Here is a 16051-nt window from a genome sequence, read left to right as displayed (position 1 = left end):
GGCTTATGTCACAGTCTTCTTATAGAAAGGACTGTGCTTTTGTGAATCCTATATTTAATGGGTTAATTGATAATAACATTCAACTTAACCCTGCTAAGTCCTAATAAGTTTTCAGAGTCATTTCTGTAGAAGTTAGAAGCTCCCATGCTCAGCCATCAGTTGTTCAACTCTTAGTATTTCTTTCCATATAAATTTTATTTTTCAAATAATTTTACACAAGCTGGTGCCATTCATTGTCCTATCTAATCTGTGACTACCCCCAATGTTTCCCTCCATCTGTTGCCCTTGATTTTAGGCACCTATTAATGCACAGATGCTGGCCCAGAGACAGAGGGAAATCCTGAACCAGCATCTTCGACAGAGACAAATGCATCAGCAGCAGCAAGTTCAGCAACGGACTTTGATGATGAGAGGACAAGGGTTGAATATGACACCAAGCATGGTGGCTCCTAGTGGTATGCCAGCAACCATGAGCAATCCCCGGATTCCCCAGGCAAATGCACAGCAGTTTCCATTTCCTCCAAACTACGGTACTGGACTTACATCCCCAACACCTTTCACCAGTCCTTTCTCCCCAGTGTCCCCCAGTCCTGGGTCACAGCTCCTCTCTCACAGCTCTTTGCATGACTCCCAGATGAATCTGACTAACCAGGGAATGATAGGAAATCTGGGAGGACAGTTGGGGCCTGTCAGGAGTCCCCAAGTCCAGCACAGTACCTTCCAGGCTCTCAGCTCAGGTACCACTTTTCTCTGAGTGCAGGTCTTACTTAAGAATGACCGAAGTAAGTGTGTATGTGTAGAGCGTGTCTATCTTATAGAGTGTGAGTGTGTATGAATATATTTGTTGTTGTCATTGTCTGTGAACACAGGTGTATATGTATATATTGATATAAATGAGTTCCTCTGAGTCTGACTCAAACAAATCAATAGATACAAAATACTGAAAGATATAAATTTATATACAATAAATATTCTATAACTTTTGAAGAATGAAGACTAGTGATTATACCAGATCTTTAATGAATAGATAATTCTTAGAAAGTGCTATATAGAAACCACAATGGGAGACCTCTTAGTGTTTTTTCCTATTGATTTGTTATTTAATGTCAGTCTTAAGAGATGAGATTCCAAGAGTATAATGTCATAAACATTAATATTTATGTGCATGTCATGTATAATTAATAGTTGAATTATTAATGAACCTAAAGTGCTTACATTAACAATCAAAATTATTTTTCCTACCCTTGCCTGAATTATCTATAAAAATAAGTATTAAGTCTTTGTGACTAAATTCAAGTCTCCTATTACATTAAAGAAACAAACATAACGTGCAGCTTTTTTCCAGCAAAAGCTTAAACTTTTTATAGCTAATTTAAATATTAAGCATGTATGTTTCACATATCTTAAGCAAAAATTTACTTAATACCATCCCTGAAATATTCTACAAAGTTGCTTCCTTTCTCCCCCCTCTACTTTGTTTGCTCTATTTCCTTATTTTTTTTTTCTTCATACCAGGGATTGAACCCACGAGTGCTTAGCCACTGAGCTGCATCCCCAGCCCTTTTTTTATATTTTATTTAGAGACAGAATCTTGCTGAGTTACTTACAGCCTCACTGAGTTGCAGAGGCTGGCTTTGAACTCATGATCCTCCTGCCTCAGCCTTCTGAGCCACTGGGATTATAGGAGTATGCTGCACCACACCTGGCTCAATTTCCTTTTGTTTCTGTTTGTTCGTTTTTTGTTTTTGTGGTGCTAGGGATTTAACCCAGGGCCTTGTGCATGCAAGGCCAGCACTCTAACTAACTAACTGAGCTATATCCCCATCCCCTCAATTTTCTTTTTGATAATTTAGAAGTCTGCATAAAAATTCTTTCTTTCCTTTAAGGGTAAACTCCATTTGCCTCAAAACTAAGCAAGTATCCTATGTTGAATATTTTCTTTTATCATTAATCTTGGACAGCACTGAAGTATCAGAGTCCTTTTGAAGGACAAAGTAAGCCAAACATGAATAGTTGTTTTTCAAAAGCATCCATCTCATTATGGAATGACTTGTTAATAAAAAATTATTCATGTGTTAACTTTTCTTATAGCTGAACTTTAATCCAGTGTAAACCTAAACAATCCTGATGTAGTGGATTAAAGTACTATTAAATCCACTAAATTTTTTTAAATATTAAAGACTTTGACATTCAGGTCAAAGATGGATATATATATAATTAACCCATTGTTGATTTGGATAGGATTTGAGGCAAGAGTAATATTTTATCTCACCCTGAACTTGGTTGTTAGTATGGCTTCTAGGCCCACCCACACACACACCACCTACTGTAGAGAATCAAAGTGTGGAGATTTTTTTTAAGTCTTGCATTTTATCTCAGCTCGAAATCTTTTTCAAATGTAAGTAATTAACCAGCACATGCTCATGTATTTGAAGGTAATTTTCTATGTATATTTATTTGGAATGTTTTTTTATTCCCCCAGGCTTTATCATAAAACTAATGGTCAATTTTGAATTTTTGTTTTGTTTTTTAAGGAATAAGTCAGCAACCTGATCCAGGCTTTACTGGGGCTACAACTCCCCAGAGTCCTCTAATGTCCCCCCGAATGGCACATACCCAGAGCCCTATGATGCAGCAGTCTCAGGCCAACCCAGCCTATCAGGCCCCAGCAGACATGAACGGATGGGCGCAGGGGAACATGGGTGGAAACAGGTAATGCCAAGTTTCTGTGTCTTTTAACTTATTTGCTCAAGTAAATCGCTAAGTAAGCCAGTTTATTCATCTCAGGGCAGAAGTCACCCAAAATTTGCAAAAGCTTAGCAAACTACCTCTTCTTTTCAAGTAAAAGCGAAAATTCTAAGCAGGTATCACCCCACTAATTTATCACAGAGACTGCTGTGGAAAGGCAATAACATAAAGCCACCCTTTTTCAGTGCATGTTATAAAAGCAAAATGGAAAGGTCTTCTGATGCAGCCGGAAAGTGGGGAACACACTTCAAGAATTGCTGGGTGGTTCCTGCAGCACTTCCCCTGCTGATTAGGCCTCCTTGACCCCATCACCTGATGGCTGTCCTCCCTGGGCTCATGCAGTTTAGTTATTCACTCTAAAGTAAAACCCCTAGCAACAAGTTCTCAAAACTGCCTGCTTCTGTCTGCCATTGGGCTCTAACATTTTATTGCATCTTCCCCCTGTGTTCTAGCATGTTTTCACAACAGTCCCCACCACACTTCGGACAGCAAGCAAACACCAGCATGTACAATAACAATATGAACATCAACGTATCCATGGCAACCAACACGGGTGGCATAAGCAACATGAACCAGATGACAGGACAGATCAGCATGACCTCAGTGACCTCCGTGCCTACGTCGGGGCTGTCCTCCATGGGTCCCGAGCAGGTAAACATGAAACACCAAGCAGCCTGGTGTCCTCTGATGATAGCTTTTGTCTAATTTTGCATTAACTGTGTCTTTCCACGTCCTTAACATCTTCCTTCAATTCCCACATTTATTTTGAAGACTGTTTTTTCACCCTGTTTTCACCTGTTAGTGAGATTAACAAAAATATTAAGAACAAAATAAACTTGAAAGAATTCCTGACTGCTGAAGAATTTTTTAAAAAATATTTGTTAACCTTCACATCATTTACATTTTTTTTCATTTGAGGAATTTAGTGATATCTAAAATGAATCTCTAAAAATGTAACGTTGAGTCTGCATTTTACATTGCTTTATTTTGGGTTTGTAGTTTAAGAACTGACTTTTTTTCTTAAGGTAAATACCAAATGAAAAGCAAGGGACAAACTACCTGACACCCAGTTAGCTTAAAATAGTACTTCATTCATGCAGGGAGGCTAACACAGATAATCCAAGAAGTGTTCCTTTTCATCATTGGAACGTGGGTGCCATGACTTTTGGAAGGGAGTCAGTTTATTTTAATAATTTCATTTGGTATTAAGTATTTCTGTCCCAAAGAATACACCAGGTGGCAAAGAGACTCAAAGCATATGGTATAGTAAACTGCCAACCTAGAACTCAAAAATAATAATTTATTATGGCATTTACAGAATATCTTAGTTTTTTAATATATATTTTAATACATGTATATATATATATTTTTTAGTTGTAGATGGACACAATACCTTTTATTTATTTTTATGTGGTTCTGAGGATCGAACCTGGTGCCTCATGCATGTGAGGCAAGCGCTCAACTACTGAGCCACAACCCCAGCCTCAGAATATCTTGTTTTAAAATGGCCCAAAATGTTGGCCATTCTGCTACTGATCCTTAGGGGTTCATCAAAGTAAAATTGTGGCAAGGACCCTGAATTTTATTTCATACATGGAAAAATTGAGGCATGGATACTTTAAAGAACATAAGCAATGAGTCATTATCGGCCCCATGAATTTCAATCTTGTTTTTTATTGTTGTTTTTTCTTAATGTGATGCTGCAGATTGGCCTTCCACATGGAGCTGCATCCTCAGCCCTTTTTATTTTTTATCTTAAGACAGGGTCTCACTCAGTTGCCCAGGCTAGCCTCAAACTTGCATTCCTCCTATCTCAGCTTCTGAATAACTGGGATTATAGGCATGTAATACCATGCCTGACTGATTAGGTCTATTGAATTCTGATGTTAATAAACCACAATTTTGTGAAATTTTCCAAAAATATTACAACTCCTCAAGTGTTTTAGTCTATAAAATAATGATTAATAAATATGTAAGGTGGTGCATAAAGAAATTGAAAGCCCTTTGTAATTTAAGAAAGCTGTATGTTATTTATAACTTTTGCATGGATTTAAAACCTTTTGGGGGAAAGTGGGGAGACTGATATCATAAAGATATAAGGAAGATTAGTAGAGTAGAAAGAGATTCAAAGAGAGGAGGAACAGGAAAGGAGAAGAATTATGGAATGAATTTAACAAAACTGTGTGTGTTATGTGAATATATAAAGATAACACCGCAAATTCCACCTTTATGTATATGTAGAAAGCACCAATCAAAAATAAATAAGTGAGTGAAAGGAAGATCAGTGGAGTAGAAGAAGGGGAATATTGGGAGGGAGGGTGGAAGGGAAAAGAAGGTAATGATGATTGAAAGGGAATAAATTAAACTCAACCATGTATGATTTAGTCAAAATAAATGCAGCTGCTGTGTATAACTATAATGCTATAATTTAAAAATCTGTTAAAAATAAAAAAAAAATTAAACTTTTTGAATATCAGGGTTAATTTGCAGGCCAAGAAGCACAACTGCAGTGTCTTCTGATAAAATCATTTTTGTGTGTATATACAGATGCTGCTGGGCATGGTGATGTACACCTATAATCCCAGCAGCTCCAGAGGCTGAGGCAGGTTTGGGGCCAGCTTTAGCAATTTAGCAAAGCCTTGAGCAGCTTAGTGAGACCTTATCTCAAAATTAAAAAGAAAAAGGGCTGGGGATGTGGCTCAGTGGTAGAGTGCCCCTGGGTTCAATCCCTGGTGTCCACCTGTCCCCCAAAAAGAAATACACACACACACACACACACACACAGAGCTACTAACAAATTGTTGGCTTTGTTAGGGTAATTTTACAAAATCCAGCACCGTTTTGGGTATTCACACTTGCTCTTGCTAATTACTAACTTGCCTAAGTGACAAAGATGTCAGGAGATTGCATCTCAGATGACTTTCACAGTCTCGAATATGAGTCATTGGTCTAATATGAACCAGTCAAAAGAGTGAATGGCATGAAAATGTTTCCATTATTGTCTCTGTTTTATTTCTGTACAGAATGCAGATCAAATTTAATTTCAAAAGCAGCAAGTGTATTGCAAGTACTTATTTTTATGCTTCTCTGTATTTTCCTCAAAATATATACATGGGAGAATAGGTATAGAAATGAAGTCTTTTTTTTTTTATCCCCAGTAGGGATGGAGCCCAGTAGTGATGTGCAGGTTAGGCAAGTGCTTTACCACCAAGCTACATCCCCAGCCTTGAAGCCATTTGTATCATGCTTTTCCATATACTCCTGAGAAAAGAATAGGAAGCATAAGGGGATGGTTGTTCTCCAGTGCTCTTTTGGATGTCCCACTGTCATGTCTTGTTGCCCTCAGGTTAATGATCCTGCTCTTAGGGGAGGCAACCTTTTCCAAAACCAGCTGCCTGGAATAGATATGATTAAGCAGGAGGGAGATGCATCACGGGTAAGAAACAGCATAAGACTGTGGTAGTGAAGTGACATGAATCTTTTGTAGACCAAAATTGGCATAGATTTATTATCAAACAGTACATTAAAGGTGGTTATAAATTATCTCATTTCATTTAGCATACAGTACTTTTTTGTGAATAGTTGTTTCCTTAAGCTCATTGTAATTGATCTTATATTAACGAATCAAGAACCCTAATTTTGCAGAGTATGGTAGCTTGCACCTGTAATCCTTGTGACTTGAGAGTCTGAAGGCAGGAGTATTGCAAGTTCGAAGCCAGACTCAACAACTTAGTGAGACGCTGTCTCAAACTAAAATTTAAGCTGATCGAAATGTCTCACACCCTTAATGTCAGTGTCTTGGGAGGCTGAGACAGGAGAATCACAAGTTCAAAGCCAGCCTCAGCAATGGCAAGGCGCTAAGCAACTCAGTGAGATGCTGTCTCTAAATCAAATACAAAATAGGGCTGGGGATGTTTCTCAATGATTAAGTGCCCCTGAATTCAATCCCTTCAACCCCAAAAAGTATATAAATAAATACAATTTAAAAAGGGCTGGGGATATAGCTCAGTGGCAGAGCACTTGCCTAATACGCATGAAATCCTGGGTTCAATCTTCAGTGCCCCCTAAAAAAGTATGTGGAAGATTAAATGACCCCGCCCCCACCCCCCCAACATTGCAGCCAGAATGCCACACCAGGTAGTGTGACTCCAGAGATCCATACTATGCTTGCTGCTGTCATTCACCAAACTGATTCTGGCCAGTAGCTGCCCATTGATGCTAGTCATGGAAAAAATACTGCCTTAATGATTAAAACCCTATAAATGTAATAGGATATAAAAATATCTTAGTAGATTTTTTTTTCTGGGCCTACTAGAATATTAAAAGGATTTCTAACATTTTCATCAGTACCATGTAGTATATTCATATGAAATCATATTAGTGATACAAGCTAGGAATATATATCCTCAGCTTAATCTTATAAAAGTACATTAACTATTTTTCTCTAAGAAGAACCATAATTACAAATGTTCTTCTAGGCTCTGAAGAGAAGTGTGTGCCTGGTCAGGGACTAATGTAATTCTACCTTGACCTCTAGAATTTATGATCTGTCAACTGGTTATATATAAAATCAATCAATCAATATCTCTCTCTCTCTCTCTCTTTCTCTCTCTCTCTCTTTCTCTCTCTCTCTCTCTCTCTCTCTCTCTCTCTCTCTCTCTCTCTCTTGTGTGTGTGTGTGTGTGTGCGCGCGCACACGTGTATGTTACTAAGGACTGAATTGAACCCAGGGTCACTTTCCCACCGAGTTAATATCTTCAGCCTTTTTTATTTTGAGAAAGAGTCTCACTAAGTTACCCAGGCTGGTCTTGAACTTGTGATCCCCCTGCCTTGCCCTACTGAGTTGTTGGGATTATAAGCATGCACCATCGCACCTGACTAAACCTAGATAATCTCTGTGGCTCTTCTGTGCTAACTGTCTGAATCCCAGAAGCAGTAGCTACATGTTTCCACAGCATCTACTCTACTGTTTCCCCTCAGAGAACTCAGATCACATTTGTATTTGATGATTTGCCTTGCCTATTCAGTAATTTTTGTGATTGTAGTGACTAGAACTGTCTTGTCCCATCATTGGGCACACAGTAGTACGTACTCAGTATTTGCCAAATAGATAGAAACTTCTGGGAGGAAGATGGGTAATAGCCAAAGAAAATCATTGGCAGATATAATCACAGCAACCAAGGAAATACCTACAGCTAACTCCTGCTCACAGCAGCCTTGATAGCCTGTCATCCAAATCATCAGTATATAGCAACCAAACTAGCAGGAACACCCCTAGGACCAAAACCCAGGTTTTTAGCTTGCTGAAGCCAGGGAAAGCACACCCACCAGACCTGGGAAATATCTTATAGGAGAGAATCAAGAGAAATAGTTCATAGGAAGTGGGTTTGTACTGGAGGAATCAGAGGAAGGATTAGGAAGTAGCAGCCCCTTCTGGATTGGATGCTACTCAAAAGCAAGATTCAGCGTCTGGGTTGTATCAGTCATGTTTGTTGAGAAGGTGAAAGAAATGAAATAGGACTAATACACCATTAGTAGTCGGACAGAGGTCATTCAGGAGAGACTGACTAATGATGCTTTTGTCATCTGTCTCCTGCAAGAAACCACACAGTGGGTCTACTGGGCTAAGCCTCATCCTTCAGGAGACATTGCATTCAGCCAGGCATGGTGGTGTAGATTTGAGAGGCTGAGGCAAAAGTATCGCAAATTCAAAGCCAGACTCAGCAACTTAGTAAGGCCCTGAGCAACTCAGTGAGACCCTGTCTCAAATGAAAACATTTTTAAAAGAGCTGGGGATTTGGCTCACTGATTGAACTTTCCTGGGTCCAATCCCTGTTACCCCCTCCCCCCAGAAGAAGGAAAGGGCTTTGTTCAGTGGGAAACTTGTCCAGATTTGAATCCCTGTACTCTCCCAAATGTGGCCTTGTGATTTGCATCCTTTAGAATAGTCAGTATTTTAATGTTTTTGTCGTGTTTCATCAAAAACTCAAGATGTTTTATGATTTTGCTTGTTTTCCTGCAGAAGTACTGCTGACCTTGAAGGTAGCTGGTTGCTTCTTTCTTCAGCTGACCGGGCTCATTTGCTCAAAATACTTACCAGTCTGGAGAGCTGTGTCTCTTTGTTTTGACCCAACTGACCTGCCCGCCAGTTCTCCCAGAGCACGATGAGCTGATGGCCTGGGCCCAGGCTCCCAGCAACGAGTTTTCCGAGCGACACTCGGCTGCTGCAGGAGGAGCTGCCTCCTCTCGTCTCAGTCCGAAGCGGGAGTCCAGACAGTCACTCAGTCTGTTCACTGCATTCACCTTAGTGCAACTTAGATCTCTCCTGCAAAGTAAATGTTGACAGGCAAATTTCATAACTGTTTCAGATGAATGTATTTAAATGTATGTATTTAAGGAGAACCATGCTCTTGTTCTGTTCCTGTTCAGTTCCAGACACTGGTTTCTTGCTTTGTTTTCCCTGGCTAATCAGTCTAGTAGAAAAAAATTAAGATTTCATCTTGGGGAAAGAAAAGAATTCTAAAAACAAATCAAACTGTTTTTAAGCTAAAGCCTGCGTTTGGGACGGAAGCAGACCCCATGGACAGTGCTATATGTGCAGACACACCCAATAAGTGAAGACCTATAAAGTCACAGTTGTATCTTTGCAGAAAGCGCTGAAGACCATGTTGGAAAGGGATTCCAGTTATTGAACAGATGAAAAGAAGCCTGTGAGAAGGCTGTTAATATTAACAAGTATCTCTTCCATTTTTTTCTCTCAAGAAGAAATATTTTTCATTTCTAAATTAAGTTTCCTTTAGATTGATCATCTTGAATTAGCATCTCCCCTTCCCCTTCTGGTTCTGACTCTTGCCTCCCCCTGTTCCCCCTACTTTCATTCATTTTTTAAAAAATAATATAAGCTACAGAAACCAGGTAAGCCCTTTATTTCCTGAAATGTTTTGCCAGCCACTTACCAATTGCTAACTATTGAATTTCAGAAAAATGCATTTACTGGCAAGGAGAGGAGCAAAGTTAAGACTTGACACCAGTCAAGCTAAGGACACCTGCTTTGGAAGCATGTTTATTCTGTTCCCCAGCAACTCTGGCCTCCAAAACAGGAGAAAACACTATAACTAGTGTATTGAAATTGACAGCAGATATCACGACAGATTTAACCTCTGCCATGTGTTTTTTATTTTGTTTTTTAGCAGTGCTGACTAAGCCGAAGTTTTGTAAGGTACATAAAATCCAATTTATATGTAAACGAGCAATAATTTAAGTTGAGAACTTAAGTGTTTTAATTGTATAATTTTTGTGAGGTATACATATTGTGGAATTGACTCAAAAAATGAGGTACTTCAGTATTAAATTAGATATCTTCGTAGCAATGTCTCCTAAAGGTGTTTTGTAAAGGATATCAATGCCTTGATTAGACCTAATTTGTAGACTTAAGACTTTTTATTTTCTAAACCTTGTGATTCTGCTCATAAATCATTTATCTAATCTGTATGATATGCAGCCGCTGTAGGAACCAATTCTTGATTTTTATATGTTTATATTCTTTCTTAACAAACCTTAGAAAGACACATGTTACTAAGCAGGCCACTTTTATGGTTGTTTTTCTGCCCACTCTGGTAGGGGAATAATATTTTATTAATTGGTGTCAGTTTCAGATAACTGCAATACCAAGAAACTGATGACCTTTTTGAGGTATTTCTCCCCAACCCCTAATACACATACTTTCTTACCTAAATTTCAGAATGATATCTTTTTGATGTCTAAAAAGCAAAGCATTTTATAATATCTCATTAGCCAGGCTTTTTAGGAACAGAGAAGTTTTTCCTTGAAATTTGATTAATTGTTTATTTGTGGCAGGGTGAAAAATGTACAAACTACCCCTATTTATATTTATATCTCTCTCTGTATGCACGGATTATAGAAATATAGAAAGAGATATAACCCAAAGATAAATGGTAAGTAGACAGTCTAAAAGTGTTGCTCCATACTAAAGAAACTTCTGGAAATTTGCATTTCAATACCTTTTTCCACTTTGAGAGGGATCTCAATACAGGGAGGTGGCCAAGGAACAGCATTTCTCGGTGGCCACCAGTTCATATGTCCCCTCAAAAGGCTCTACTTTTCTCCACCAAACCATTGGGTTGCCCAGCTGTGATGGTAAAAGCAAGCAGATGTGGGCCCGGAACTCCAGGACCTCATCCATCTGATGAGGCTCACATGGTGCACAGTTTAGTGTGATCAGTTTTGAGTTAATTTTTAGAACTATGAGAGTTAGAATCAGACTTTAACTTCACACAGCACAAAAGAGAAAATGGAGTTTAACCCGGATTTATTTTAAGTCCTTTTTCACTTTACCATCCAAAAATACCTTCCATATCTTTCATTTTTTATCCATCTGCCCACTGTGTTTTAACATCAATCCAAGTTGGACAAATCTGCAGATCTATGGTACTGGTAGTTCAGAATAACTCATGATCATTACTGTCTTGAAGGAAAAGAGATTATAAATTCTCTTAAGGTTCAGATCAGGTAATGGATTTTGTTTTACATCTAATTAGGAGAAGAAATAAGTGAAGGAATCCTCTGATCATATTGATCACTATAGAAGCAAAAGCCAAATCAATTCCCTTCATTATCAGTATTTCTCATGCTGTACACAATAAATTTGTTAGACTGAGTACTTGGTTTTTGTTTAAGAGAACAAATAATCAGTGTTTTACTTATATTACTAAATGTGAAAAACATAATGTGAAAAGTATACATACATTAACTTGGTTGTAAAACCCATTTAAGTGTTCATGTAATGTGGTAAGTTTAAAAAGTGAAGTGAGTTGTTTTACTACAATGAATTCATTTGACTCAAAGATTAAAATGCCCCCCCCACCACGTGTATCTCTTATGGCCTGTAATAATTGAAAGCAATGTTTTTGCAGTTTATATAATGCAATTTTTAATCTGTGTTTAAAAATGGAGTTCATATGGGCTTAACACATGAACTGGGTGGCACAGATCCACTTGCAGAACCCAAAGATACACAATCAATTTTGAAATGCAACTTAAGCCATTAATTGTTGGTGTGAATTTAAAATTTTCTAGTGTTTGTATGGTAGTATGCTGCCTAAGAGCAAAGCATTCTCTGCACAAAAGAAAATTACTGTAGTGGCTTCGATTTTAATTAGAATTTTCTCCCTGGTGTTTCTTTATAGACTAAAACAAAATCTTTTAAGTTTCTTACTACAGGTAAAAGCTATGTGCAAGAACCTCAAAATGCTAAAATCTAGCATAATGCCTTAGATCTGTTTTTAAGTCTTGTATATTCCTACATAGCTGTCCAATGTATTATATTTGTATAGTGAATTGTGTACAATTTTTGAATAAGTGCATCATCACTTAATCTTTATGTTATTGAATAGTGATGATGATACATTTCTTCAAACATTTAACTGTCGTTTTTTTTTTTTTTCCTTTGTCATTGTGGGTTTTATTTGTACAGTTCCTCATAAAGTTGCATCTGAGATGTGTGTATATGAAAAGATTATACAAGGGTAAAATTAAGCAATATATTAACTATGGTTCTTCAGGAGAAAGCTTACAGTGTTTCAGGTTGTGATTTATTTTCAAAACGGAGTTGACTCTGAACATCACTTTGTTCACCTGCATTGATGTTTGTATTTCTAGTGTGAGCAGTTTATGCAAAGGTAGATATATTCAGAGAAATTTTAAATACATTTATGCAAGTTAATATTGCTTTGCTGATGCTATTTGCTTATTTGATGTTAAATAATGCTATTGTAAATAAAGAATTCTGTTGTTATTGCATCATTTAATAAATTTTAATGCCTTCGGGTTTTACATGGCTTTAGAGATTTTAATGTGTTCATATTGTATTTTCTTTTATAATTAAATTAAAAATACTTTAACTGTCATTTAGTAATTTCTCATATTGATACAGATTCACATCAGTTTAACATTTCATTCTAACAATAACTCTTTTCTTTCCTTCCTTCTTTCCTTCTTTCCTTCTTTTGCTGGCAAATGAACCCAGGGCTTTGCACATGCTAGGCAAACACTCTACCACTGAGCTATCCCCAGCCCCCAGTAACCCATTTGTTTTTTTAATACTGGAAGTTGAACCCAGGGGCACTTAACCACTTAGCCACATCCCAAGCCCTTTTTTATTTTTTATTTTGAGACAGGGTCTCACTGAGTTGCTTAGGATCTTACTAAATTGATGAGGTTGACTGAGTCTCTGGGGTTACTAGCGTGAACCACCACATCTGGTTAGATTTTCAGTTTGAAGATAAGGAATGTGTCCTGTTTAAGATTAAATACAACTTATAAAGGACAAGTCTATTCCACAGAGTCCGAAATGATGTTAGAAGTCTTTTCGCCATTCTGTTCCACTTCCCATTCCCAAATCTCCAAAAAGGTTCATGAGAATACTGTGGACTTTGAACTAGTTTATTAAGATTTTATATATAAAAACCTCACATGTGAGAATATTCATAATGGTTTACTGGGTTTGTTCATAATTGGGAGATAATGCAAATATAAAATATCTAAAACCTATATCATAATCTATATGCAATATTAGTAAATATATCTGTTTTCTTCCTTTCTTTCTCTCTCCGAAATACAGGTTTGTTCAGCCCATTACAGATGCTAGCTTGAAAAGGACCAAGTCCTGGGATAAATTCTACAAGTACAAGGCACAGAGCTTTATTCAGCTGGGAGTATATCCTAGAGCTTTTTGTTTATTTTATTCTGTGGTGCTTGGGATCAGACCCAGGTCCTTGAACATATTCAGCAAGTACTCCATTACTGAACTACTCACACCCCAGACCCTGGGATTATGTTTTGTACCAAAAATAAGAATAGAGATGAGAAAACTATGCTATTAGTGGTCTTAGATGATGAAAAGAAGAAAAAACTCCTAACTTAATAGATGCTATTTGATAAATCTTCATAGAGAGATTTCATTCATAGGAAGATTTCTAGGAAGAGTGAATATCATAATTCTGCTTAAGGTTATTTATCATCTGGTACAGTCCAAATCCACTAAAAGTAGTAAAGTTAACAAAAGGCTCACAGCCAATGCTAAAAAATTAAGTATGAATTTTAGGGATGGAAGAAAAAAAACACTTTCAGCCAATTTGACAATCTATAGAGAAAACTTAAATGAATCAATTGACCAGCTCTTGGAATGAATAAAAAGGCTCTGTAAGATAGCTATGATATGCAAAATCAACATTGAGTCCACGCTAATAACCAATCTTTTGAACTCATTTTTTAGCCAATACATAAAAACATTAAATATGGGATGCCATGTTTGGTACACGTATACATGGTATAATGTTTGATCAATTTGCTCAAACATTGAACATCTGTTTATGGTGAAAACATTCAAAGTCACTTCTTCCAGCCTTCTGAAATATACAGTCCATTATTGCAAACTGTATTGTGCAACAGCACACAAGGACTTGTTCCTATCACAGTACTTGTTGATCAACTTTTCCCCATAACCAGTTCATAAATGTCTTTTTAGGTATCTCCATTCACAATAACGATATTGCAGTGCTTATCAAGTAAAATTATACACCCAACATGAAGTGTGAAAGACCTTTATGGAGACAAAAAAAAGATGTGGAACTTCTGTGGGTTTTCTTGTTGGTTTTTTGAGGGAGGTACTGGGGATTGAACTCGGGCACTCAACCACTGAGCCACGTGCTCAGCCCTATTTTGTATTTTATTTAAGAGAGAGGGTTTCACTGAGTTGCAAATGGATCAGAGGGCTAAAGATACTGCAATGAAAAATTATTAGAATATGTTTACTTTGTTGAAAAAATGAAAGCATTCATTAAGAAAAAAAAGTAGTTATTAAGAGAATAAATAAAACTCTAATATTCTACTAAATTAAAAGTTGGAATAGGTGGCACACACCTATAATCCCAGAAACCTAGGAGGTCAGCAGGAAGATCATAAGTTCAAAGCCAGCCTCAGCAACCAATTGAGGCCCTAAGCAATTTATCAATACCCCGACCCTAAATAAATAAATAAATAAAAGGACTAGGGTTGTGGCTTAGTGCTTAAGCATCCCTGGGTTCGATCCCCTCGTATCTCCTCCCTGCCAAAAAAAAGACTACAAACATAAAGTTAACAAAATAAGAATATAAAAATTTTATGAAGCAAAATAAGGTTGAAAAGTTTATGAGCAAAATATGAATGGATAAAGTTAAAATGGCTAATGAACATCAGTAACATCATTAGTCATCAAGAAGCAAACAAAAACAAGGTTATGCCATTTTTCATCCATGTATTTGGCAAAACTTAGAGTCTAGTAGCCATGAATACCACCATGTTCAGATGGGAATACAAATACTTTGGCATCCAGGGTAAATGTGTAAATATGGATAGATTAGTGTTACTTCTTTGAATTTGGGGCAGAACTCATCACCGAGGCCATAGATGTCGAGTTGTGTGGCCTGTAATTTAATTGTTCCAGATGTCTTCTCTGCCCTGTGGATTACTCTACATGCTGCATATTTGAATCTCCCCCCTGCCCGCTTTTCCTAGCTTGTATTCACTCTGGGCATATTCTGGTACATTTATGGGAGAATGGGTGTTTGTTCTTTTAACTTTTTGAAAACATAAATATTTCATCAATTTTTAAACTTTACTATTTTCTAATATATGGATCTCAAGGCAATAAATTTTCCTGTTTACCACTTTTAGCAGCATCTCATACCTCTATCTGCTTATCTTATGAATTTAAATCTCCAGTTATTCAAGGGTTACTGATAACACAACTTAAGCTCATTATAATACAGCTCTGTGCAAGGCTCTGGGTTTGATACTCAAAACTGTCCAAAAATAATTTTTTTAAAAAAAATCTTTAATTATAGTTTAGGGTTTTTCCTTGTCATTTCTATCAAGCTTGCTTCTTGTATACATCAGAAGCTGTGTTATCAAGAATTTTTCCTGTATTATTTCAAACTCCATATGTTTGCTGATGTTTATGTTGAAGAACATAATAACATTAAGATTAATTTGTACAAACAAGCATTTCTTAGCGTCATGCTTATCTAAATGGGTTAGAAACCAAAAGTAATCAAAATCAGTCTTTGTTGATGATTTTTGGTATACTTTTCCCATTTAGATATTTTAAAAACAACTGAGTGAAAGTTTATTTTGTAACACAGAAATAAGAGTTGGGATGTTCAAAGGAAAATTTAAATACAGTGTTTTGTGCTCTGCATCTTAGACTGATGTGTCATAATCTCAAGACCTTAGTAATATTGTGCTT

The 16051-nt window shown here is 37.0% G+C and overlaps 1 protein-coding gene across 6 annotated transcripts in view; it reads left to right on the top strand.

The window, feature by feature from the left end:
• Ncoa2 (nuclear receptor coactivator 2) overlaps positions 1-12600 on the top strand; it is a 262018-nt gene extending 249418 nt beyond the window's left edge. For 5 of the 6 annotated variants that reach the window (XM_076836320.1, XM_076836321.1, XM_076836324.1 and 2 more), the window contains 5 exons: positions 296-530; positions 2535-2712; positions 3201-3399; positions 6095-6184; positions 8771-12600. In XM_076836320.1, the coding sequence (XP_076692435.1) occupies positions 296-530; positions 2535-2712; positions 3201-3399; positions 6095-6184; positions 8771-8782 (714 nt within the window). In that variant the 3' untranslated portion in view covers positions 8783-12600. The remainder of the gene's footprint in view (positions 1-295; positions 531-2534; positions 2713-3200; positions 3400-6094; positions 6185-8770) is intronic. The other variant, XM_076836323.1, reaches the window with a different exon arrangement.
• The last annotated feature ends 3451 nt before the right edge of the window (positions 12601-16051 follow it).

This window comes from Callospermophilus lateralis, chromosome 16 (assembly GCF_048772815.1).
Source record: "Callospermophilus lateralis isolate mCalLat2 chromosome 16, mCalLat2.hap1, whole genome shotgun sequence".
NCBI lineage: Eukaryota > Metazoa > Chordata > Mammalia > Rodentia > Sciuridae > Callospermophilus > Callospermophilus lateralis.
The sequence above is the reverse complement of the archived record's forward strand: the minus strand, read 5'-3'. Positions and strand labels throughout refer to the sequence as shown.